Source organism: Thalassophryne amazonica, chromosome 21 (assembly GCF_902500255.1).
Source record: "Thalassophryne amazonica chromosome 21, fThaAma1.1, whole genome shotgun sequence".
Taxonomy (NCBI): Eukaryota; Metazoa; Chordata; class Actinopteri; order Batrachoidiformes; family Batrachoididae; genus Thalassophryne; species Thalassophryne amazonica.
Window position 1 is genome coordinate 22,921,699 of NC_047123.1, and position 27,347 is coordinate 22,949,045.

General features: G+C 39.4%; 2 protein-coding genes across 5 annotated transcripts; one reads left to right on the forward strand and one right to left on the reverse strand.

The window, feature by feature from the left end:
- Positions 1–330: 330 nt before the first annotated feature.
- Positions 331–2,865, forward strand: LOC117503586 (centrosomal protein cep57l1-like). The gene is made up of 6 exons (XM_034162844.1): positions 331–505; positions 675–796; positions 1,055–1,129; positions 1,225–1,463; positions 2,173–2,317; positions 2,547–2,865. The coding sequence occupies exons 1-6, from the start codon at positions 331–333 to the stop codon at positions 2,712–2,714; spliced, it is 924 nt and encodes a 307-aa protein (XP_034018735.1). The 3' UTR covers positions 2,715–2,865.
- Positions 2,866–6,512: 3,647 nt separating this feature from the next.
- Positions 6,513–24,155, reverse strand: cd164 (CD164 molecule, sialomucin). 4 transcript variants are annotated; one of them, XM_034161967.1, is made up of 6 exons: positions 23,923–24,155; positions 21,717–21,788; positions 12,237–12,323; positions 10,835–10,924; positions 10,620–10,682; positions 6,513–10,522 (listed from the first exon to the last, which is right to left on the reverse strand). In XM_034161967.1, exons 1-6 carry the CDS (start codon positions 23,990–23,992, stop codon positions 10,353–10,355), a joined length of 552 nt encoding a protein of 183 aa, XP_034017858.1. In that variant the 5' UTR covers positions 23,993–24,155; the 3' UTR covers positions 6,513–10,352. The 4 variants fall into 4 exon arrangements, with proteins under 4 accessions (XP_034017858.1, XP_034017859.1, XP_034017862.1 ...); XM_034161968.1 differs by having other exon boundaries at positions 12,255–12,323; positions 23,923–24,154; XM_034161971.1 differs by lacking the exon at positions 10,835–10,924 and having other exon boundaries at positions 12,255–12,323; positions 23,923–24,153.
- Positions 24,156–27,347: the final 3,192 nt, after the last annotated feature.

Consider the following 27,347-nt stretch of genomic DNA (forward strand, 5'->3'; position numbering starts at 1 on the left):
ATGTTTGCCCTGCTTCATTGTAAATCATATAAATAGCTGACAGATTGAGTAATTTAATAGGATTAGCAACAGCAATGTATGTAATCAAACCAAAATATTGCAGAAACCCGTGCCTGCGTATGCATGTTTTGTTTACATATGAGAACAAAAAACATTAAATTAATATAGGGTCCAAAAATGTGCAAAAGAAGAAACAAAAAGATTGTTACACACAAATAATTACCTCAGTGCAAAACATATGCCAGACTGTAGATATCATAAAATATGTGTATTGCTGTACCAATGTTTTCAGGTTGATTAACTAAGATTGTTCTTGCCTTCTGATTGCAGATGTCAGACTCAACCTTGGTTAGTGTTACTGGAAGGTATTACCAGCCTCCAGACATTGTACCACCAGTGCTAAAGAAGCCGGAGGTTCCTGGACCTACACAAGCCAGGACATACATGAATGTAGGCACAAGCAGCAGTCTCAGGTTTCAGAACAAACCAGATATCGACAGCCAAGGTATGTTTAGAGATCTCCTGTTTCTTGTTTCATACTTTATATGGCTGCAGGAACCGCCAAATTCTGTTACAGCACAAATCTGCTCTTTAAATATTGTTTGAGAGTGTAAAAAGTCAAAGTTGTGGTGTGTAAATGTTTTCAGCATGTTTGTATGTGCTTCTAACGATAGAGCTCCAGGTGAAGCTGCAGTCGGCAGAAGATCGATGTCACCGTCTTAAGAAGCATCTTGACAGCGTGAACAAGATGATTGAAAGTGTAAAGAAGGGGAGACACGTTGTGTTTGAAGAACAGGTACCCTAAATTCTGTCAAATAGTTCAAACTTAAGACCAGGATTTTTCAGATTGAAGCTGTGTTTGCATTATCACAGCAAAACATATTTTGCATTCATCGTCTTTATTACTGTATGGCAGCCAATGACCCCTTGGTACATTTCAGTAACAGCATAAACAGGATTTTCTAAATATTGCACAGTAATCTATTTCCTGCCTGTAGTTAATTAATTAGATGTGTTTTTTGCTATAGTGGTGATAATCTTTTGTTTCCTGCAGGAAACGTCAAAACCTCAGCAGTCGGCACCACTGAAGGAGCTTCTGTGCAAAAAAATTCCTTTTGTTGTAGGAACAGTAAGTCCCCTCTCATGCTTCGTCACCTTGAACACATTATATCACTGATAGAATGGTTTCCCTTCATGGCTGACATTGTCTCCTTTCTGTCACAGTCAACAGGCCCCAGTTATTCAGTATATGCCAACCTACAAAGTGTGCTGCACATGATGAAGCATCACCATCCCCAGCTGTGCAACCAAAAGCGTGAGCAGCAAAGAGCTGGCTCTGGGGCCAAGAGAAGCATGAAAAAGAGCTTCTCACCCGACAGCAGGTCTGAGCTACCAGCTGAGTACCTGAGCATGATTTCAGACCTGCTCCTGCTTCTGCAAGATGAGCTTGGGATCATGAGCTTGTGAGTAAATAGTCACATGAATGCCTGTATTTAACCCCCCTCCCCAAACCAGATTGACCGTTTTTGTTTTTTAACTCACTACAACTAATTTCTTAATTGTTTTAAAAAATGATGAGCCTGATTTTGACATTTTCTTCACATTGGCGATTATAAACGTGCTTATCAAAACATGCCACATACGGTTTGTATTCTCCTGTTGTTTTGGAGCCAGTTGTCAGTTTTGCTCAAATAGATTAGCAGCTACTGCTACAACACACACTCATCTTCAACCATTTATCCAAGATCAGGTTGTGTGGGGTTGAAGCCTATCCCACCAGTCATGGGGTGTGAGGCGGGGTACAGCCTGGACAGGACGCCAGTCTGTCGCAGGGCCACATATAGACAAACAAACACATGCACACCCAGACCTACAGACAATTTAAAGTTTCCAATCCACTTAACCTGCACGTCTTTGGATGTGGGAGGAAACCGGAGCACCCGCACACAAACACGGGGAGAACATGCAAACACTACCCAGAAAGGCAACAGATGGGAATCAATCCCATGACCTTCTCACTGTAAGGCAGCAGTGCTCACCACTGCACCACTGTGTTCCCCCAGTTCCCTCTAATTAAAGATACATATATGTTAATTTTTGCCAAACATAAACAAAAATAGTGAAGAATCACTTTAATCTTTTGTTGTGTGTGTGTGTATGTGTGTGTGTCAGTGAGCAAATGGACTTGATGCAGAGATTAGATGCAGCCAAACAACCGGAGCACAGGCTGGACCTGCAGAGGTTGCTGGAAAATGTGGATGCACGGATCGAAGAGAAGGCCGCACAAATCATTCAAGTCCGCCAACACCAGCAGGCGGTATGTGAACTGATTTTGTAAATCTCAGAAACTGATACTAACATGTGAAGTATGTGGGAGGAGGCGGGACTAGGGGAAGAGATGCCAACAACAGAAAGCAGCAGTGAAGAGAAACTTTTTTTTATTGACGTTAAGACGACAGTATTCAAGCTTCTTTTATTGGTATGGATGGGATGGATAGAGGTAGGAGGCTGGAGTCTGATGATTGTGGTATTTTGTGCATCCACAGGTCCAGAGGTTGACCACGGACATTCGGCACACAGATGAGGCAGCAATGATCAGGCCTCCAACTCCAACACCCGTCATCGTCACCCCGCAGACGAAGAGACACCGACGTCTCAAAGGGACTCAGAAGACAAGAAACTATCTGAAGGAGAAAGACTGTCGTTGGGAGTGATGTTGAGCTTTAATTCAAAGGGTTTGACAAAATTGTAGCATTTAAAAAAAAACAGCCATTTATTTACAGTTACTGGACAAAGTAACTGGACAAACTATGAATATTGTTGATAGGATTAAAGGATTCAAAAGGAGTTTATTGTCATATGCACATAGGAACACGTTCCCTGCACAATGAAATGTGTTTACTGCATTTTTACCCATCCTAATTGCCAGTTAGGAGCAGAGGTCGCCTTTTTTGGCGCCCAGGGACCAGCTCCAGATGTATATCCCTGCCCTAGGGCTGAGCAAACCTTGACCGGCCTCATGACACACTTAACAAACAACACCACACATAAGCCGGTCCGGTACATGAACACATATAAAAGCACACACAAGGAAAGAGGTTGCATTTGTGCATGTTATTGAAATGTACACTGAGTTTTTAGTTTGGGACCTGTATTTATTTATTTATTATTGTTAATCAAAGCCACTTAGTGTTTTCTTTCAAAAAGTTGTAACTTGTTTGTTAAATCATCTATCTCTAAACATGTTTTGAATTCGAATGAAATTATAGGGATGCCGATCCTCCTGTACACAGGAATGTTTTTATTATTATTATTATTATTTATTCCTAACCTGGCATTTTTTAAACCATGTATTTAAAATATATACACATTTCTTGGAGTGTATATATATTTTCAAATGGAGCCAAAGTAATCGGTTTCTAATAAATTATTTTTCATATAATTAAGTGTATGGTTTTTTTTTTAAAGAAACTATGTGGGTGAAGTATTGATTGGAATTTTAAATTTTAGTGCAGATCTTTGAAATCTCCACATTCATCATCATTACAGCATTTTCCTGCATTTTTGTCATTTTATTATGAAATAAGCCCTAAATAATGTAAATATTTGTAGGGTTAGTTGAGTGGTATGTATTGTCTGGGCATAGGCTGGTGAGGGTATGCACTCTACTGAGTGTCTGTCTACTTTATTATGTTTTACAGGCACGAACAGCCTCTTCATTTTGTTGGGACATGTCTTCTAAATTAGAACCACTAGGTGGCGGTGTTCAGCCTTTGTTTTATACACGTGCAGGCTTTTCCCTGAGCTGTGCCATGAAGCTGCACACAGTAATAAGTCTGAACTTTATTGGCTCACATGTAGTATAAAACCCATCTCAAGCAGCACTAGAGACAAAGCAAATGCTTTCTGAGCCGATTCACAGCACGTGGCTGGACAGCTGAGTAAATGTAGCTCTGACCCCACGACAAACGGATGTGGCTTCTGTCGCAGCGGGAGTAGGTGGAATTGCTTTTCCCCACAATATATTGCTGTTTTTTTTTGTTTTGTTTTTTTTTAAGCAAATGATCTCAGATGAGACATTTTTAACATAGCTGAGATTTTCTGTTTGACATCTTTAAGTACTAAAGTGCACAAGACACTGAACATTCCAGTGTTACTTCAGTCCTCAGTCCACATTTTTGCCTCATTACATTTCTTAAATAACCAACTGAACTGAAACAATCCTGCAAATAGTGATCGAAGCACTAAATTCTGAAAAAATACTCCTCAGACATTACTCTTTGAAAAAACAAACCGATTGCCCACTTGAATTTTCAATAGGCATCCAGGTAGGGGTCACAAGGGTCAAAATTAAAATATGCTCCAATCATATTGAAAACTATATTGCGTTATTTGTCTGACCAGAAATATTCCAAAAAGGTAGAGTTTGGACTATCTATGACTGAATGTTCTGGAGTTATGAGGTACAAACAGCAAGAATGGTGACAAAGGTCAATTTCAGTTTGGACAGGGGTCAGAAGTTAAAGTTGCTTCAATTTTGGTAACAAGTGCAAATTATTGTTTGAGCTAACAGGATTAATAAAAGGAATAGTTTTGATTGTGTTGAATGCTTGGTCTGCAAAGGTCAAACAATGTCGATGTCCATTGATTTCTGTGACGTGACATATGTTACCCCGTAACATAACTAAGCATGATTTTCCCTGATGGATAGGACATGCAAAGGATAAATGGTCAGTGACTGAGCAAATGGGTCTGCAAAATGTCCATAAGCAACTCTTCGAAATCTGAATGTTGAGCAATGAAATTGGGCATTGTGACAGATATAGGTCAGAACCAGTCAACCTCCTATTTCAAGCCATGTTGACATTTTTCCCCCCAAACGTAAAATAAAACAGACACACCTATTAAATTGCTTGTGAAGCATTGTTGCTGGTTGCAAGACCCTGGAGGCCACTGTTACATCTGTGTTTCCACTGTCTGAACTATTTTCAAATACAACCTAAACATGAATCTGGAAAAAAGTTTATTTTGCCCTTTGGTAACGATGGACCACCACCCATACATAAAATTCATGTGTGTTGATTTCAGATTGTTGAGGTTCAAGGCTGTTATGCAAAAGAGATGGCACAAAGGCAATTATGGGTACATACTCATAATTCCCTTCATGCCAGCCTCAAGTGACCCAGGACCTGTATTTGAAAAACTTATTTTGAGTGGCTCAAATGAAGACGTTTGTGTTTTGGATGTTGCATCATGGTCAAATCCCATAATTTGACAGATGGCGTTCTAAATTCAGTACAGCTGGACCTCAATGCTGCGTTGTCAACTGTTTTGCATCATGAGAGGAAAAACAGCTTCAACGTAGTTGTTGCTTTCTGAATTCGGCTCGTTTCAGGTCCTTATGAAACCAACGTCTGGTTCTGGCATTCTCAGAGTGATTCACAGTTCACGGCCTGGTTAATGTCGAATGAAGCGAACCAGTGTTTCACCGAGAGAAAGTGAACCTATCTGCATTGTTTCCGTGCTTCCATATTAGATTACGGCACATAGCACGATGCAGCAATAAGGTTAACCGAGACAAGTCAGGACCTCTCCTTGCACACATACATCTCCGTACTCTTGATGGAAAACATTCTGGTGCCTTATGACTGAGTGCAGGCCTTGCTAAAACTACAATTGGTCTTGGGGATGCTGCACACTGCAAAAATTCGATGCAGTCAGCACAGTCAACTGAACGAAGTATCACTCCTGCATGAGCATGCAGGCAAGGACACTCGTGCACACAAACACTTCCTTTAGACTAATCAGTTTTTGCAACATAGGCAGGACTTTGCTGGCCTTGGAATCCAGCCATGTGTCCTGTTTGAGGCATAATAGTAAACGCTGTGTAAGGGGGGTGGGGGGGGGGCAGTGTGGAACACATCGGAGACAGCTCCTTCAATTTGACTAGTTGAGACATTAATTGCACACAATACTGTCATTGGCAAATGATCACCATCATGATAGTTTGCTGTGATAAACATCTCCGGCTTGCAATCATATCTACATAAGAAATATTAGAACATAATAGATATTCCTATGAAGTAAGCCACTGCAGCCTAATGGTTAATTGGGTAATCTTTAATCTGCAGTAAGTGTTGAAATTAAGGAGGTGCCAATTCACATTTGAGATACAATATCAGAAAGTGCCCCATCTTATTCAGAAATAGGATCAGATTTCACCAAGCAGCCAAAATGCACTGGTGTCTCTTCCAGGTTCAACCAATGTGTAGAAAATCTTTACATGCAGCACATCAGGTTTCACACCAAATTACTCCATCTTCACCAGTCTGTAAGGATTTGCCACCAACTGCAATTGTATGGATTACAGACAAAGTTGAACATTTTTAATCAAATAACAGACCAAAGATATTAGAGCTATCTAATGCTAATATCTTTGATTTCCACTACAAAAAGATTTGTCAAATTCAAAGCTCCAACACTGACACTGCTGTAAATAACAAATACATGAATTGTTTAACAATATTCAAACTTTATTGGCTTTACATTGTAAAACTAAAGGGAACACCAGAAAAAAAAAAGCAAAAAAGATTTGAGGTTGAAACAACAATAAAAATCAAGTACAAAGAAAATGTGGTTGGTACTGTGGCAACTGCTGGAGCAGGATATGAACAAAGTCAAAGAATCCCATTGACATGATGGAAGGTTTCAAATTACGGCACTGTGGTATTTGCACATAGAAGGCAAAAGAAGAAATCATAATTTGTTTTTAACTTAGTCTTGGAAGTGAACAGTCAGACTGAAAACTGGTGACATCTCCAAGAAATATGTACCTTGGAACTGAAGTTGTGGGGGGGGGGGGGGGGGGGGGGGGGGGGGGACCCATTATAATAGTTTAATGAGCATTACCAGGTTTGGAACTTACTATTTATACCAATCAACATGATACATTCGAGTACTGACAATCTGTAATGTGGGGGAGATCAGGGTGGCCCACATACACAATGGCAGTATAGCAATGTCCATTATGCTCCAAACCTGGATTCCATTAATTTCTGGAAAATAACATCCTATCCAGAAACCAAGTTATGAGGCAACCTGATCAGTTCCCTCTGAACGAAATGTAATAGTAAAACCACTTATATTATTTTTGCAATAAATAAAAGACTTTGCATTTGAGCTCAAAGCAGAGGTGAGAGTTTAGAATTCTAACTATCCAGAAGCAGCCATGCAAAACCATGACATGACCACCCCCATATCAAGCTGTCCTACTTGACCAAAAACTGGGTAGTCCAACTTCTGTTTAATGTATCTAGCTGCACATACAAGGAAATAAAAGCTGAAATGCTGGACATTCTTTGCGTGTCCAACTTTTGATCAGAAACCCAAATGTTTTAGCAAAAACAGTCGCGTTAGTCTTGTTGTTACAGTACTTTTTTTTTTTTAAGGGGGGCATGCCAGAAAAATGTAGCTGTGGTAAAAGCAACCAGAGTTTGAAATGTTGCTGAAAAGCGTAGACAAGAAGCAGGCTTCATTTGGATGACAAGCTCATCAGCAACAGTTAATCAGCTGTTCAAAGTGTCAACAGTTACAGTGTGATAAGCATACGAATACTGTTGAAAAGCCATTCAAACAAAAGGTAGCCTGATAATTGTCTGGGTAACTGGTTTCAGAGAGTCTTCAATGGGTTTAATTAAGAAGTTAAGGCTGATAGTGAGAAAACAGACATTTAAACAGACCAACACAGATAACCCCTTCACAGGTGTCTAAAAGTGCCGAGTTCCTTCGATATTAAAACAGGTGTGGCATACAATTTTACAAGCCGTAACTATATTTGGATATCAACTGAATAAGGCACTTTTCTTAAAGAGGTGCAGGGACTAACTTGTCAGATACACTGCAGAAAGGCAGGACAATAAACATCTATCAGTGTCTATGGATACCGGTGGTGTTATGACACACCAGCATGCCAACATATGATGCCATACTATTAGGGAATGCAGCTTATGTGGCAAATGAAGAGAACTGGATTATATCGCTCCATGACTGGATGAAGGGGCCTTCACATGCAGAGAATGAACAAATGAGGGTGCAGCTTGAGCAAAACTGGAGTCTGTTCTCTCTAGTTAGGTCTTTGGGCTGTAGCCTGATGCCACCAAGTGACTGATTTATTTCTTTAAAAAAAAAAAAAAAGGAAAAAAAAAAAGCTTGTGAATGGTAAGCAACAGAACATGTGCAATCCAAAGACAACCCCCCCCCCCCCCCCCCCAACACACACAAAAAAGTTTCACCATTCCAATTGGTGGACATATAAATAAAACATGTTTAGCCAATTATTATCATTTAGTTTTTCTACAAGCATTTTTTCCTGAATCATGGAAAACAGACCAAATTACAAAAGCTCATCAGTGCAATGCTCAATTTCACACCAAAACAGACGACTGGTTTAATGCACAATGTTTCAAGGCATTCTTATATATTAGAATATGGCAGAGCGACAAAAGACAAAGTGGTTTAAAATGCATCTAAAGCTTATGAATATATGAAACGCCAAATAATCACGCCAAGCATCCAGTATGCAATGGAGGGAGAAGCTAACACTGAAAGCTACACACAAAATGAATAAAAAACAAACAAAAAACAAAACACATGATTCATTCAGGATTTTCAAGTTCAAATCTAACAAATTAATCAAAAACACCAGAGAGAAATATATACACAGGAGGAACACGCACACAAAATGAAACAGTTAGCAGGAAGCTAACTACAGCATTTGACAAGTTTCAACATGGCCAGAGCTGCTCAACTTCATGTCGTTGCTAATTCACACTGCAAGCACAACATTCTTAATTAACACCAATGTCTGAAATACTCAGCACACCCCCACACCGAATCAAGCCCATTATTTTTATTTTTTTTTGCCTTTCTTCTACTTGCACGTTCATCTGTCACATCTTATTAAAAAAAAAAAATACAAAATTTACAACCGCGGCCTTTAAACGGCAACAGTGAGGTGGGAGAAACTGAACAAAACCCGCACGTTACAACTACCTTTTTAAATGAGTCATTTGTACAATATAGCCACAGAGAAGACCGTCAATATTCACATTGGAGAAAAAAAAAAAAGTATTTTCTATATTTAGTGGAAAATGAAAATGTCCATCATAGCCAACACCCTCTGCTGTATTCTTCAACCAAAAACACCCTCCAATCCAGCTATGATAATTTGTTCAACAAAATCAACCTACAAACCAACGACAATCAAATCAATCAGGTCTCAACCAAAAGACGTGACTCATTCCACTTTTTCAAATTATGCTGGACATCAAAGGCACTTCACTTCTTATCATCCATATCAACTAGGTGGATCCCCCCCCCCCAATTATGTTTTCTATATTTTTAAAGCAATTGCTTTTTAGGAATATTCAACAACTTCCCAACTCACAGACTTAAATTCACTCAATAGAAATGGAGTCTGCTAAACATTAGCAAGCCAAGTTCCCCACATCAGTAAATATCAGAAGTAACAGTTGGGTGAACAGAACTTGGACAATTTATTGCATTGAGCTCAACAACTTTTTTTTTCACCTGCAACAACATAAACTTAAAAGAAAAGCACAACACTCCTTAAGGCTGGGAGACCCTTCAAATAATACAATTGTAAGGATTACCACTGGTTTGCCTGACATCAGATGGCTGAGTGTTGCTTTTATTCACTTGTGAGTAACCCCCCCCCAACCTTTAAATTCATCTATAAACACAGTAAGTACATTATGATACAGCTGTATGGGGGTGAGGAAAGCAACCCATGACTGAACAGGCTAAAAGCAATACTGAATCATCGCAATCACCACGTTTAAAAATAGTACTGGGCTCAAACAGTGTTTTCAAAAAGTGCCAAATTGCTGTGAATAGAAGGCTGAAGGTTTACTGTGGCACAAGCATCAGCAGGAAAGCAACTTTGTACATGCAACTGGTTATGTAAATCAGGTGTTGTATGTTACTGAAGATGTCATGCAGAGAAAAGCTGCAAATACAGAAAATGCCTTTAATCTATCGCCAAAGAGGGGGGAAGAAAGTGGCCGCATCATGGAGGCGAGCATGGTGTATCAGTGGGAATTTATATGTACTACTGGTGCAAAGTGCATATTGTACATAAAGGCATGCAGGTGGATGCCTTAATACAGCGCTCCTACAGGTCGAAGCCACGGGCAGCACAAAATCGAAGATCTAGTAAATCGTGAAAACGCTGTTTGAGCTTGTGTTGAGTGTGTGTGAAGTGGGGATTCTTCTTGGAACAGTCTAGCAGAGCGGACTAATTCAACTGATGTGGACCCCATAGCGTGCCCGTTTCAAAGAGTGTGGTAGTTGCGGTCCTTGGACTTGCAAAATTTGTAGAGGAAGAAGATCACTGCCTGTAATCCGAGGACCAACACTATTCCTCCAATGAAGCTTGCAGCGTCAAAAGTTGCATCCTTGTGAGGGGTGGGACTGCTGGGGGTAACTGTTGTGGTGGTTGTATCTGTAAAATAGTAATAGTTGAGGCAAATGCACATCATCATAAAAAAATGTATTTAAAAAAAAATCACAAATTAAGTTTAGGCACTTTCTTGACTCACTGGATGATGCAGTAGTAGTTGTGGTTGTAGAATTGGGACTAACAGTGGAAGAGTTTGCGGTGCCTAATAAAGCCAGAGGAAAACAAAAATAATGTTCATCATTGTCACTGGTTAAGTCATTACTAATAGAAGAAGAAGAGAACAGTTCCGCTTACACAGAATATAGCAGGGAGTAAGTAGCAGAGGGGTTGGGGTGACAGAGGGGTTCTGGTTACCTGTGGTGGGCTCAGCAGTGCTGCCGTTAGTGCTCGTGGTGGTGACAACAGGGGAAGGGGACGTAGTAGACACAGGCTGGACTGTTGTAACTGGACAGGAAACCAACACCAAGACAGTGGGATAAAGGCGGGGGCGGGAAGAGCGAAAGAAAAAAAAAAAGAAGGCACCAGAAAAACAGTTTTGCCCATAAAGTACTGAATGTTGCCTCACCATGTCTTTGGTAGGTGAAAGCCTACACCTACCAAAGATGTTTGAACAAACTAGAGATCATAGCAAAGAGATGATAAAAAGAGGCCCAAAAAAGAGAAGATGGTGTTGACAGTGACCAGGGACCGGTTTCATAAAGTGGTAATCTTTTAGTCTACTAAACTTACTTAGTTGATTACGGTTAGTCACCCAATATTAGCCATCTAATCATGTTTCACATCGATGGAAAAACTTGTAGATTAGCCGTCTAGTTTTAGTCAACATTTTCACATGCATAGCAGCCTCATGAGTGCTGGTGCCAAGAAATGCCTCCAATGCGAGAGAGCTTTGTTTACTTCTGAGTTGGTCGCAACTGCACCGCGACTGTTAGACTCTCATCCATTCCTGTGATGTGTATGTCCAGTCCCACCTGTACCTGAGAAACTCACGAAATTTATGCCCGCACAATAATAGAGATGCATTGATTTTGTGTCTTCTCCCCTCCCACATAAGAAAACATGTAATTTAGGGTATTAATAAAGAGATTCATGGGGTTGTTTGTTTTGTTTCCCTGGCCTGTATGTCTTTTGATGCACTGGTCAGGAATAGCACTCCCATTTTATTGTTTTCATTTGGTTTAAAGAAAGTTTCATATGTGTGTCATATATGGGCATGAGGTGTTGATACAGCAACTCTCACTGCAGCTGTGTCGGTCTCTATATGCGTATCTGTTGCTGTCCACTTATAAGTGTCGAGCTAACATCCCTCACCATTCAACCCACGGCTGACTTGGAGATGTGGATGGTGTCACCCACTGATAACCTGCTGAAAGGTCCTACAGGCACCATTTTTGGGGTAATATACTGAAGTTGTGTCAACTAAAATAAAATTAGCCTCCTCTGTAGCAGGCTAAAAACTTTAGTCAGATAACCCAAAACTTTAGCTGACCAAGAGCTTTGCGCAACGACTAAAGTAAAAAAAAAAAAAAAAAAAAAAAAAAAGTGAGTTTGTCGACTAAACAAGATTAGACCACTTTATGAAACTGGGCCCTGGACTGATAGCTCCACCACAAAAACACCAACAAAATCTGCAGAATGTCTTCAAATCAGTGGTGATGAAATTTAAATAAATGTAGGTTGATTTATTCAAATACACTTGCAGATTCTGCTAGGGCCTATAAGACCACAGAAAAGTTTTTTATTTTTATTAACATACCTTCTTGATTAATCTTACCAGTGCAGCTAGCATTGGTGCAGGTGACATTAGGTGCCTTAACAGTCATGTTGACACAGCTGGCAGTTGCTGAGAAAACATCACACATAACACATCCATGCTTCATCGTTTGCTGCTGATGTGAATTTTATAGTTACAAGAGCACGAGGTGACTTCTCAGACAATTATGCCCCACCCAACAATAAAAAATGTCTGAAACACATTTTGTGTGCCATCTTAATTTTAAAACCATAAACAGATCTAGAAATAAATATTCTGGGTGAGCAGATTTCAACAAAACTAAGTGACAAAATATAATTTCAACTAGGATTGTGGGCATTCCAACACTACTTCATTGAGACACGCCTTCTGCAGTATATTCACGTTACTAATTAACCATGTGACTGATGGTAGAAAAGGACTTTGCCCACACACGATTTTCTTTTTTCCCGTCAAGACTACAAAACGCTTTGTAACAAACAAGATGGACACAGAGTTGAGGTATCAGAAGTTTCAACAGTAGTTAATTATTAGCGCTGTCTCAAGACATGCACAAATTAAAACAGCCAACACAAGAATGCCAATCAATTTGTGTTGCTTTGTTCGACTGGACAACTCACTGACAGAGAGAGCACGTAACTCATGACTAACGGCTGATATAAGAACCTTGTGACTATGGATTGTTTTTTCACACCCTGGTATTTTTGCTTAACAGCAGTTATTCAGCAATAACTGTCAGACTTTAATACAATTGTTCATACAGACGTCCAAACAACAAAGTGATTATGAACTAGCTCAAATAAGTGATCATTAGAATATGGATGGAAAGTCAGAATCCTGAATGAAACATGAGAATGTGGAAGGAAAATGAAAATTTTCACAAGATTCTCTTGCGTATCATATATAAGCAGAGTTTTGAATTTACACAATGGGCACAGCAACGCTACAAACATCAAGTACTGCTCTCATTTAACTCATACCTCTAGAACGCCATTTTGCAGGTTTTGGATCTCTACTTCTTACATGGCAAGGAAGTCAAGTTCATAAACTTCAATCATGGCTAATACTAATAACAGAACTAAAGTACTGCCTCAACAATATTGTATCTGTACACAGTACTGTTAAGGCAACACTTTAGATTTCTTCAAATAGGGTAAATTCCAATGATTAGTGCTCTCAGGTTTACATTTTGCTGACTTGAATTGGTTTATGTACACTGCACTGGCTGTGGATTCAAACAATGGTCACACGGCAGCCTTGTCATTATCTTGTGAAGCCACTGAGACGACTGCAAAAGATGTGATGTAATTTTGTGGTTCATTTTAAGGCCGCGGTTTTGTAATCTTCCCATCAGGCATTACATCTAGACATGGGCCGATAATCGGTTTCACTGTATACTGTGGTATGAACAAGCCACAGTATCAAAACCTCTAAAATTTTTCTTTATACCGTCCCTACGGTATGAGCAGGTTATGAGAATTCTTGACAGGCAGAGCGGAGGCAGCCGCTGCCGCCCTTCCTCCTGGCATGCACCTCTGTCTGTTTACAAACAGGTAGCTAACATTAGCTATTGCTGCATCATGGCTGAAGGAGGCAAAACCTGCACTGAACCTTTCCCTCCATCTAAAAAGGACAAAGTTGGCTTTTTCATTTTATTGTCTGCAAAATAGTCCTTCAAGCCAAAAACAGTGGCAACAAAGCACCGTAGCTATGGCCTGTGTCGGACTCAGAGCAATTCAAGATACCCACAAAGGAGTAAACTTTATCCCATTTTTGAAACCATTGAGAAGTACAAGCGATGGACTTGAGTCATGCTTGTGGTCGACCAAATTTCTCCCACAAACAAGAAGGACAAATACATCTATTCCAAGCAGTTTGTTGGTGAAGCTCGGCCAAGTATTGAGCATTCGGAGTTCCGGATCTTATTCCAACCATGTTTCTCCCTAAACAAGTAAGTCCTGTTTCCCCACGGAGCAGATGTTGCATGTCTAAAAGAGTGACAATTATTTTGGAATTTTCTCTAAAGTTATCAGTGGTATAGTGCTCATAGTGGTAGACATCGCGTCAATTAGTGCACCTGAATCACGCGCGCTTCATATGCAAAAAGCCATCATGTTGTTAAAGCACATTTTAACGATAAATAATACCGTGAAACCCACGGTTATCATACCGTCCAAATCTCATACCGGCCCATGCCTAATTACATCATTAGCATGTCATGACTTTCCACATTCATTTCATGTGCTGGTTATAACACTGCATGTCTGTGAAGAGCAGGGTATTATTTTCACTGGCCTGTGTGTCTGTGGACAAGATAACTCAAAAAGAGATGTACATATTTCCTTCAAAGTAGGTGGGAATATTACTTTGATAGATATCTAGAAGTGATTTGATTTCAGGGTAGTTTGGTCCAAGGTCAGGGAAAATGGTCTGAAAAAAAGATTTATTTTTTATTACGTCAATGAAGAAGCCTAGATGGATGATTTAAAGCATATACTGATCAGCAAAATATTTGTGATTGACTGGTATGAATTACTTCATAATGAAGTCATACATAGTTAAAAACACCATGACAGACCAATGTGTATTTACATCTCAGTGTGTAGAGCATGTAGGGTACACACCGGGCCTCGGACACTTTTCATTAGATTATGTTTTCAGAACCTTTTAACCAATCTGTTATGGCCATCTACATGTAAACACTGAGTCATGAGGTCCCGCTCCCTTCTGCTAGTATATCAGACTGTTGTTATCTCACAGACAGCTGTGAAAGATAGAATTGGATCTCACCCTTTTCCAAAACGGTGACATTATCTCCAGAGTTTACTTGAGCCAGAAGCAACAGTTAAAGTCAAGAGTCCAGTAACACAGAACACAGCTTCCAGGTCAGAAGCATGCAGCTGGCTTTGTCATTGACTGCACACGTGTACAGTTTTGTTCAGTTTTTTTCCTCTTTGCTGCAGGCAGTTATGATTCTAATGTTCAAGGTTTTGAATACATAAAACCTCTAACCAAAGTTAAATCTGGTAATGACAATGTGGAAGGTGTTTGCTCACTGTGCAGTTACTCTGTACTTTAGCAAAGCTGTCTTTTCAGGCCAGAGCTGACCTTTCCAGCTTTTACTGGGTTCATATTAAATAGCTTATCCATTCACAGATTTGTGAAAGACTTTAGCTCTTACTTTATGCTGACGTGTGATCCTGTGGTGAGCAGTCAACACTGCTCCACCGCCTTTACTGTGTGGTAGGCTGGTGTGAGTCACTTGTTCTGCTGTGTGTGCGTGTATTGAGGAGATGCCTTGAGTAGAAAAGACATTTTCTAACAAGAACAAAATAGAAGGGGGTACACCTGCCTGCAACAGCAACAAATAAATCCTTATCTTTGTACCAACAATCAGAAGCCAGCAACTAAAGAATGTTTTATTTGGGTGAATTTGTTGGACATATATTAACCGTAATCATGTAACTGTAAACTTGGGCAGGTTTCCTTTTCTGGGAATACGAGCTCAACTTCCATCTCACTCTTCACTCATAGAAGAGGTATAAAACTGTCACCCTGCCTGTCCTGTTCAACCACTTGTGCTAATGTGTTATTTGAGGACATTTTAAAAAGACAAAGCAGGAGAAAGGGGTGGGATTACCAAATCTCAGCACAGCCTGTCCCAGAGAAAACTGAAGCTTGACATCACAAAGTTGTCAAACAGGTCAGATCCTGCGAAAGGTGAAATACCCATGTCGTGCTTATTCCTTTTTGGGGGTGCTGGACCAACTAGTTTAGGATCTCGCAAATCAGCATCAAACAAATTCTATGCGACTGTCTAAGATGAAACGAAAAGGAAAGCAGAGTCATAAAATACGGTTGCCCATAACTGCAACAAAGGCAGAAGGTATAAGCAAGTAGAAAATGAGAACAAAACAAATCTTATCACTTCCTTTCCCCCCTCTCTTGCTGTCAACCCCTTGTTCTGTCTATCATACAGATTTGAAGTAGGCTTCCTGCCTCACTTCCCCTCCTGTTCATCATCTTCACATTCTACCAAAATGCTATAGTTGTATGAAAACGTTTGCACACCTCAATAAAAATTACTTTTTATGACAAAGGGGGGGGGGGGGGGGGGGAGTCAGACAAGTGAAAAATGTCTCTCACAATATAAACCAAAATATCAGATGCCATAAGTGCATAAAACCTTTAATATAACCATAAATATTTGCCCAGGACCTCCCGAACCTTTACACAGAGTTGCATGTGTGTGTGTCTGACCCTTTTTTGGCTGGTTGACTTGGTCAACAACATTATTATTAATACCTGGCCAAATGTCCACCGAAGTCGCTATATCTCCAAACACTGACAGCAACTGCTGTCGACCCAAGAAACATTTAAGTTTCAAATACAAAGCTAGGTCTCCCAGTCTCAATTCAATTTTTTTATATACAACCCCTGGCAATAATTATGGAATCACCGGCCTCGGAGGATGGTCATTCAGTTGTATAATTTTGTAGAAAAAAAGCAGATCACAGACATGACACAAAACTAAAGTCATTTCAAATGGCAACATTCTGGCTTTAAGAAACACTAAGAAATCAGGAAAAAAAAAAATTGTGGCAGTCAGTAACGGTTACTTTTTTAGACCAAGCAGAGGGAAAAAAATATGGACTCACTCAATTCTGAGGAATAAATTATGGAATCACCCTGTAAATTTTCATCCCCAAAACTAACACCTGCATCAAATCAGATCTGCGCGTTAGTCTGCATCTAAAAAGGAGTGATCACACCTTGGAGAGCTGTTGCACCATGTGGACTGACAAGAATCATGGCTCCAACACGAGAGATGTCAATTGAAACAAACAAAGGAGAGGATTATCAAACTCTTAAAAGAGGGTAAATCATCACACAATGTTGCAAAAGATGTTGGTTGTTCACAGTCAGCTGTGTCTAAACTCTGAACCAAATACAAACAACATGGGAAGGTTGTTAAAGGCAAACATACTGGTAGACCAAGGAAGACATCAAAGCGTCAAGACAGAAAACTTAAAGCAATGTGTCTCAAAAATCAAAAATGCACAACAAAACAAATGAGGAATGAATGGGAGGAAACTGGAGTCAATGTCTGTGACTGAACTGTAAGAAACCGCCTAAAGGAAATGGATTTACATACAGAAAAGCTAAAGGAAAGCCATCATTAACACCTAAACAGAAAAAAACAAGGTTACAGTGGGCTAAGGAAAAGCAATCGTGGACTGTGGATGAAAGTCATATTCAGTGATGAATCTCGAATCTGCATTGGGCAAGGTGATGATGCTGGAACTTTTGTTTGGTGCCGTTCCAATGAGATTTATAAAGATGACTGCCTGAAGAGAACATGTAAATTTCCACAGTCATTGATGATATGGGGCTGCATGTCAGGTAAAGGCACTGGGGAGATGCCTGTCATTACATCATCAATAAATGCACAAGTTTACGTTGATATTTTGGACACTTTTCTTATCCCATCAATTGAAAGGATGTTTGGGGATGATAAAATCATTTTTTCAAGATGATAATGCATCTTGCCATAGAGCGAAAAAAAAGACACATAGGGTCAATGTCATGGCCTGCAAATAGTCCGGATCTTAATCCAATTGAAAATCTTTGGTGGAAGTTGAAGAAAATGGTCCATGACAAGGTTCCAACCTGCAAAGCTGATCTGGCAACAGCAATCAGAGAAAGTTGGAGCCAGATTGATGAAGAGTACTGTTTGTCACTCATTAAGTCCATGCCTCAGAGACTGCAAGCTGTTATAAAAGCCAGAGGTGGTGCAACAAAATACTAGTGATGTGTTGGAGTGCTTTTGTTTTTCATGATTCCATAATTTTTTCCTCAGAGTTTGGTGATTCCATATTTTTTTCCCTCTGCTTGGTCTAAAAAAGTAACCGTTACTGACTGCCACAATTTTTTTTTCCTGATTTCTTATAGTGTTTCTTAAAGCCAGAAAGTTGCCAATTGAAATGACTTTAGTTTTGTGTCATGTCTGTGATCTGCTTTTTTTCTACAAAATTAAACAACTGAATGAACATCCTCTGAGGCCGCTGATTCCATAATTTTTGCCAGGAGTTGTAGCACCAAGTCACAACAAAGCTGACCCAAGGTGCTTCACACAGGTAAGGTCTAACCTGACCTGTCTGCTTTCCTTTCAACATGTGCAAATCAGGTTTCCTGATATCAGCAAATGACCAAAGGGCTATTTCCCAATGCACAATTAAGAAATTAAGAATGAAGAAATCCAGGATACCAGAAAAATCAAGGCTTGCTCTAGTGTAGTCTATGCATTCTGGCTTAATACAGCCAGTAACTAATGTAAGCAATGCATACAATGTACAAATAAAGAAACACAGGCGCTGTAATAATGGAGTGTGAAAAAGCATAGGAGACAGCAGCAGACTGAATAAATGCATGTGTAGCCTAAAACAATTTCCATTTATGGATGACGACTCATAATGGAAACATAATCACACCTTTCAAGGAGTCACTTGTCATTTGCACTAAATTAATGGCCTTAAATACATGAGAGGTGATGGTCTAGTGGTTAAGCGTTGGGCTTGAGACCAGAGGATCCTCAGTTCCAATCCCAGCCTGACCGGAAAAATCACTATGGGCCCTTAGGCACGAGCTTTAATCCCCTAGTTGCTCCTGGTGTGTTGTGAACGCATTGCATGGCAAACAAGCATAAAATTGGAACCTCCATCCTATTTTGGTGTTGCAGATAAATCCATAACAAAAAAAAAATGAGTGATTGAGGCACTTTTGATTGAGATATAATGCTAAATCTATACCAAATTGGCCTCTCAACATTAAATTCAAATGTCCACAAAATCCACAACCCAGATCAGATCCGGATCAAACTTTGTCAGTCGATAAAGGACACCATCCTACATAAGGCTCTCAAACATGAAAGAAATTTGACATTTTTGAATGTTATGAATTTTTGAAAATTCATTCAATGTTAAAGATAGGGAATTTTCCAATTTACAAAGCTTTTTCCTGACTTTGACCTTTAACCCATGACCTTGAAAATTGAATTGGTTCTTGCCTATCAGGACATGAATCTTCAGTAAAAATTTTAATACAATATATGAAATGTGGGCTACAGGCTGTTCACAAACAAACGGGCAAAAACACAACCTCCTCCAACTTCGTTGGTGGACGTAATAATAGTCACCATGTTGACAAATTACCAGTACTTCACTGAATTGTAATAAATACCATACACGGGAGAAAATGGTATAACTGTACGACAGCATATTGGTTTCCGATCAATCAATCAATCAATCAATCAATTTTTTTATATAGCGCCAAATCACAACAAACAGTTGCCCCAAGGCGCTTTATATTGTAAGGCAAGGCCATACAATAATTATGTAAAACCCCAACGGTCAAAACGACCCCCTGTGAGCAAGCACTTGGCTACAGTGGGAAGGAAAAACTCCCTTTTAACAGGAAGAAACCTCCAGCAGAACCAGGCTCAGGGAGGGGCAGTCTTCTGCTGGGACTGGTTGGGGCTGAGGGAGAGAACCAGGAAAAAGACATGCTGTGGAGGGGAGCAGAGATCGATCACTAATGATTAAATGCAGAGTGGTGCATACAGAGCAAAAAGAGAAAGAAACAGTGCATCATGGGAACCCCCCAGCAGTCTACGTCTATAGCAGCATAACTAAGGGATGGTTCAGGGTCACCTGATCCAGCCCTAACTATAAGCTTTAGCAAAAAGGAAAGTTTTAAGCCTAATCTTAAAAGTAGAGAGGGTGTCTGTCTCCCTGATCTGAATTGGGAGCTGGTTCCACAGGAGAGGAGCCTGAAAGCTGAAGGCTCTGCCTCCCATTCTACTCTTACAAACCCTAGGAACTACAAGTAAGCCTGCAGTCTGAGAGCGAAGTGCTCTATTGGGGTGATATGGTACTACGAGGTCCCTAAGATAAGATGGGACCTGATTATTCAAAACCTTATAAGTAAGAAGAAGAATTTTAAATTCTATTCTAGAATTAACAGGAAGCCAATGAAGAGAGGCCAATATGGGTGAGATATGCTCTCTCCTTCCAGTCCCCGTCAGTACTCTAGCTGCAGCATTTTGAATTAACTGAAGGCTTTTTAGGGAACTTTTAGGACAACCTGATAATAATGAATTACAATAGTCCAGCCTAGAGGAAATAAATGCATGAATTAGTTTTTCAGCATCACTCTGAGACAAGACCTTTCTAATTTTAGAGATATTGCGTAAATGCAAAAAAGCAGTCCTACATATTTGTTTAATATGCGCTTTGAATGACATATCCTGATCAAAAATGACTCCAAGATTTCTCACAGTATTACTAGAGGTCAGGGTAATGCCATCCAGAGTAAGGATCTGGTTAAACACCATGTTTCTAAGATTTGTGGGGCCAAGTACAATAACTTCAGTTTTATCTGAGTTTAAAAGCAGGAAATTAGAGGTCATCCATGTCTTTATGTCTGTAAGACAATCCTGCAGTTTAGCTAATTGGTGTGTGTCCTCTGGCTTCATGGATAGATAAAGCTGGGTATCATCTGCGTAACAATGAAAATTTAAGCAATACCGTCTAATAATACTGCCTAAGGGAAGCATATATAAAGTGAATAAAATTGGTCCTAGCACAGAACCTTGTGGAACTCCATAATTAACTTTAGTCTGTGAAGAAGATTCCCCATTTACATGAACAAATTCCGATCAGAGTGACTGCTGACTGAACAGATAAGGCACCAGGACTAATCGAAGCTGGCTGTCAATCTGGACTGGACCAGGCTGGCTGGCTGCACAGAATGTCTCCATGGTAACTTATGTGCCACTGCTTTTATGAAAGAGTTACTGCTAAATTCAGCCAGGATAACTGGAAAATCTTGTGTTAATCTGCTACATAGGTTTGGTGAAATAGTCCTCAGATCCTCCCTTCTGTCCTAACAGAAAAACAAACAGTGGAAATACAGACTGACTCGAGCAATTATCTTGCAAGTACTTCTAAGAGCATTCCATTTTACATTCCAATTTGTAGGTCAAATCACAATCTGCAGATTTTAAAATGAGGCTTAAAAATGTATATACATGTATTACTGCAGCAGATTGATCTAACTCCGCTCTTTAGGCCACTTTTACCAATAATACTCTACACAACAGCTAATTTATTGCTTTTTAAACTCACCAATGTCACAGTTTATGCAGAAACCTAATGCAGACATCAGCAAGATGTAATTTCATAGTACTTGTGTTTCAACAGAAATTTCCATTAAGATGATAATATTACAACACAGAACACTACTGCCTTCCAGAAACCAGATGCCGCAATGAGGATGTATCACTAACACATGGATGCGGCTGTTGCTGATGTAGGATGATGATACAAATTGAGGTTAAGTTGTGCAACATCACTGATGATTCACTGCCACAGTCTCCATACCCAAGAATTGTGACACTTGTCATTTCTTGCCACGTATACTCACATGATGAGCAATTGGACCACTGGCAGTCGGGATTAGCTTCACAAGCTTCACAAGTCAGAGTGGCACATTCATCTGCAAAAAAAAAAAAAAAAAAAAAAAAAAATTATATATATATAAATGTTTTTTTTTTTAAAAAGTATATACACACATAAATCAGACTTATTTAAAATATGCACAGTGCAGTGTTAAATGGTACAGGTAGCAGTTTAAATGCATATTGCACTTATAGCTCAGTGGGTATAGTGACGATCATCCAAACAAAGGATCAGAAGATTGCATACAAGTTAATTCTGTCCGTGTCAATCTAAAATTTCAGTATGCTGCACTAACTGTTCTGATTTGCATTTCCCTGACTTATCACTTCAGATAAAATCATCTCCCAAATTTCTTGCAATCAGCAGTTACGTAGCTAATGCCAAATAAACTACTGTATATTTACCTCTGACACATTGGGTTCTGAGAGATATCAGGGGATGACCTTTGACCATGTTGGCATCTTTTAAGATGGGAAATGACTAACATAAAAATAAGTCACTCCTATAAAGCTGCTTGTGAATTCCTGAGGCCACTTAGGTAATTGTTGCTTGTATAATGTAACTACATTGAGAATGTTAGGATTACAAAGCAAAAAGCTAGTGTAGCATGTATTTGACTCACTGCGCCTGCAGACATGTTGATAAATGGTCCAGACCAAACATCAATAATATTCATTTTTGGTGGCCTTTTGCAATACATAAACAAATTCTGTAGGATTTAATCAGGTATTTAGAATCATTTAATTATTACATAACCATGGGTACATGCCTGCAGGCAGGGGTAGTGGCCAAGTGATTAGAGATCTTGCTTTGTCATGTACATCATCTACAAATAAAACAGTTCTCATTTAAAAACAGAGGTTGAAAAACTTGATGTAGTTTAATTACTACTACTACTATTTTTAGGTTACCTTTGCTAATAATACAATACCGTACACAAACAGCAAATTATTTATTGCTTTTTAAACTAAGAAATGTCACAGCTCATGTACAACCCTAAGTTTTGAGCTTGAAATTCATCAGTTACCTCTTTTACAGCTTCAATGTCATGCCGTCCCTCTTCATCTCACGATAATAATGCCAATTTCTTATTGAATGCCATATGGTCATTGCTGTTTGTTATTGGATGGCGTAAAATGGTGGAATATGGCATTCTATCAACCTGGGGTGTAGCGTATTTACACCTTCCCAACTCTCCATGGCAGGGGTGGTGGCCAAGTGGTTAGTGCACTTGGTACAAGTGTCCGTGGCATGTAGCCCTGTGTTGGGCATGAATATACAAATAAAGCTGTCCCTAATAACAACCACTACAAATATTATCTACTTAAATAGAAAATAGTTTTTGGAGAACAGTAAATACTTGGGCACTTTACATTTGATTATTTGATCGACTACTGATAAATGGAAAACTTAAAAATCAAATAAAGCCTTTTCTTTCAGTATTCGATGTAACAAATGGATTTCTTTTTTATTTATTTGTTACAAGGTACAGAGAGCTTTATCTTCCTTCTGTTCCTTTTTGTTCATGATAAATGTTTATGACATGAATATGAACAAATAAAGTTGATCTAAATAAATAATTCTGGAATTACAAAAACGTTTCTACAGCTTTAGTAATTACTAAGAAAATAACAGTATCGTAGAGAAAGATGCAACTATTATTTTAAAAAGCAACAAAAAATGTTGTCTGATGCTTCTGTTAAAACGAAATGAATCTGAAAACTGGATCGAGGCCAATTTGGTCTCTTGTCATAAAACACATTTTATGATAAAAGATTGTGTAACTATAATTTGGATGGGTTGATGCAGAGAACAAATTTCGTTGTAGGCTCAATAACAATAAAAGCTCTTCTTCCTCAATTTCGGTCTTCCTTCCCAGCGGGCTAAAGGATTTTACTACTTTATATAATTTTTCCGGCTAAAGGGTTAGCTCGCCCGGCTGGCTCTGGCAACTTTAACGTCACTGGCCAGCGTGGAAAACAAGTTACCAGAGAAAATAGATTTAATGTTCAGAGAAAAAGACTGAGAATGAGAGTCAGCTGTCACACTAAAGAGACATTTTTTTTTTAAAGCGTGGTAGAAATGAGGCACTTGAAGAAACAGATTTAAATCAGTTTGTGCTGCTGGCCGTAGTTAGCCGCTAGCTGCGCGGTGAAAGGTCGCAAACTTACCTGTATCTATTGTAGACGACGTGCCGAACAAAACCACAACCACAGCGAAAACCACGACCTTAAAATACATGACTGCGGCCAATTTATGGTTCTGTTTTCGCGACGGGAAACCGAATGCGCTGAGAAACGTCGAGAATGACTCCGGAGATTTCACAGCTTCCTACTCGTCTTACGTCTCTGCTCGCTGCCTCCTGGTGCTCGCGAGCCACTTCCTACTTGACAGGTCATGTGGCGCTTTTTGCAGTGAGGGAGGGGGAGGGGGATCAATAATCAACAATATCGGTGAGCCGATCATATAGTGGGCTGCTTGTCATCAAGCAAACTGCAAGGTCTCACTTCTGATTGGCCGAGAAGCCGCTCAAAAAGGGAGAAAAAAACTGATAAAAGTGACGCAAAATACAGGAATATGAATATTCTAAAAATAACCCTCTCAACGCTGGTGGCCGGATTCATCCACTAGAGGGCACAAACTCCCACACGGGCTTCTAACCCGACAACCGGCCTGAATTAGGCCGGATAAAAGCCTCCATTTAGGCGTGGCTGGGTGTGGGTAGTCCCACTCCTAAACGACCAATAGGAGAGCAGCGCTCGCGCCACATCAAAGTGAGACTGACGTCAGCGTCTCGGCCGCCAACCAATCACAGGCTAGGAGAAAGAGCGGCCAGTATCTGGCCTAATTCAGGCAAGTTGTCGGGCTAACGCGCTTCTGGCTGATATTCCGTGCTGTTTTCATCTATTTGAGCAGTACATCTTTATTTCGTTTCGTGACAGCATCTGTGATGCTCTTTTTTTTTACCGAATTAAAATAAAAAAACGAGTCTAAGCCTAAGAAGAGGACAAAAGTCACTCGTGCGAAATGAATTAGGACCCGGTGTTGCCAGATTTAAGAAAGAAACAAGCCCAAGATAATACACTTGTAAAATTTGGCTCTTTCAGTATTTTTTTTATTTAATATATGTAGTATTACGTTTCTCTCTTTTTCAGTTAAGGAGCTTCGGAATAAAATGTTATAGTCATGAATGGCTCAGCTATTATTTACAAAATAGTTTTGCTGCACATATTATTTGTATTATATTATTTAATTTTTAAGCTACGATTCATTATACTTCGGATTTGACGTTTGTATGTAGTCTTTTTGCATTTTCTGGTTGTTTTGTTTACTTGTTTTCTAGTGTCCCTTGTTTACTGAGTTACCCGCACAAATGACTTTTATGTTTTATGTACATTTGCTGTTTTTGAAAAGTAAATCAAATAAAAATAAAAGTCTTCAAAAGAGTCCCAAAGCAGGTGTTTTTTTTAATTGTAAAATTTAACAAAAATGTAAAGTAGAAGTTTTTCATTGTTATACACATACCCAAAACTAATAATAGCGTAATAAACTACATGATACAGTCCGTAAAGCAAGTAAAAAAAAAAAAAGTCAAGCAACTTTGGAATGATAAATAGTGATCTCCACCAGTGAATGGTGTTGGTTGACAGCTTGAACTTGTATTTATTTAGTTTTGAGGGAACAAGGTCCCAAAATCAAAAACCAATAGTAACCCACAGTGCATCCGGAAAGTATTCACAGCGCTTCACTTTTTCCACATTTTATGTTACAACCTTATTCCAAAATGGATGAAATTTTTTTCTCAAATTTCTACACACAATACCCCATAATGACAATGTGAAAAACGTTTTTGAGATTTTTGCAAATTTATCAAAAATAAGAAATCAAATGTACAAATGCTCAAAATTGAGCTCAGGTGTTTCCACTGATCATCCTTAGGCTGTTTATACAGCCTAACTGGAGTCCACCTGGGGTAAATGCAGTTGATTGACATGATTTGGAAAGGCCCACACCTGTCTACATGTAAGGTCCCACAGTCGACAGTGCAATTCAGAGCACAAATCAAGCATGAAGTCAAAGGAATTGTCTGTAGACCTCCGAGACAGAATTGTCTCAAAGTACAAATCTGGAAAAGGGTACACAAAGATTTCTGCTGATTTGAAGGTCCCAATGAACACACTGGCCCCCATCATCTGTAAATAGAAGTTCAGATCCACCAGGACTCTCCCTAGAGCTGGCCACCCATCTAAACTGAGTGATCGGTGAAGAAGGTCCTTAGTCAGGGATGTGACCAAGAACCCAATGGTCACTCTGTCAGAGCTCCAGCATTCCTCTGTGGAGAGAGGAGAACCTTCCAGAAGGACAACCATCTCTGCAGCAATCCACCAATCAGACCTGTATGGTAGAGTGGCCAGACAGAAGCCACTCCTTAGTAAAAGGCACATGGCAGCCTGCCTGGAGTTTGTCAAAAGGCACCTGGAGATCTCTCAGACCACGAGAAACAAAATTCTCTGGTCTGATGAGACAAAGTTTGAACTCTTTGAAGTCTATTACACCTGCATTAATGGTAAATGTCCACCAGGTGGAGATATTGATCCATTTCAAGAACCTTGAGCACAACCTACTGTGGGCCAGGATGACGAAGCTGTTGCTTATAGTAGTAGATACAGATGAAGACCTATTTTTTGACCTATGTTGACACTTTTAACACACACAATGCAACATAAATAGACAGGCCCATCAAGTTGTTTGTGAAGCCTTGTTGTTCATGACTATAGTCACTGCGACTTATGCACATACACCTAACCACTGATGACTTATCTAGCAATGGTCACATTTCACCATACACCTGTTAATGTTTATCTTTATTTCGAATATAATTTTCACAGTACCAGCTGAAACAACAAGCAACTTTAAAAATAGTTATTCAAACAAGCCATGACTTCTCAAAGTGGTGACATTATACATCTGTTCAACATCACCGGTTTACTTTACAACCAGTTCCTGTTACTTTAGTCTGATTCACAAATGGCAGGCCAGATAAGTGGGTGTGTCTTACAAAGAAAGCAGGTCTCCAGATAAGGGCTTCTGTGACATACGTCATAGATGTCTAAAACAGTGTTAGGCCCAAATTTTGCAAACAGCAGGGGAGTTTCTGCATGCACTGACATATAATTGTGCAACTATGAGGATGTTGAATATGAAATACCAAACAAATTTAACTGTAAAATGTAAATAAAAATGGATTTTGTATAATATTACGCTTCTGAGTACAGATAAACATCAGACTATTGGGGATTATCAGCGGTACAGCCTCTATATGTGCCCCCTAAATTAAGTGTTCTTTCAATCAAACAGGATTCAAACCTTTAATAAGGTGGGAGAAATAGAAAAATTTAAGTGTGTCAGACACTTTTCTTATCAAGGACTGATCCTTTCAACTCACTCCTCCTTATACCAGCATGTCTGTATTTCAATACTCAAAAGAAAAGAGACCAAAACAACTTAGAATAGTAATATCATCACACATTCATATTTGTACAGACACACGTTATAACTCACTGAATACAATAAACTGATTTTGACAACAACAAAG

Bases quoted from the DNA above. Each gene is read 5' to 3' on its own strand.
- LOC117503586 (XM_034162844.1), top strand. From the start codon at position 331: ATGTCAGACTCAACCTTGGTTAGTGTTACTGGAAGGTATTACCAGCCT. The intron at 506-674 runs GTATGTTTAGAG...TTCTAACGATAG, and splicing joins ACCAGATATCGACAGCCAAG to AGCTCCAGGTGAAGCTGCAG. The intron at 1,130-1,224 runs GTAAGTCCCCTC...TTTCTGTCACAG, and splicing joins TTCCTTTTGTTGTAGGAACA to TCAACAGGCCCCAGTTATTC.
- cd164 (XM_034161967.1), bottom strand. From the start codon at position 23,992: ATGTATTTTAAGGTCGTGGTTTTCGCTGTGGTTGTGGTTTTGTTCGGC. The intron at 10,683-10,834 runs GTAACCAGAACC...TGGCTTTATTAG, and splicing joins CACTGCTGAGCCCACCACAG to GCACCGCAAACTCTTCCACT. The intron at 10,523-10,619 runs GTGAGTCAAGAA...ACTATTTTACAG, and splicing joins AACTACTACTGCATCATCCA to ATACAACCACCACAACAGTT.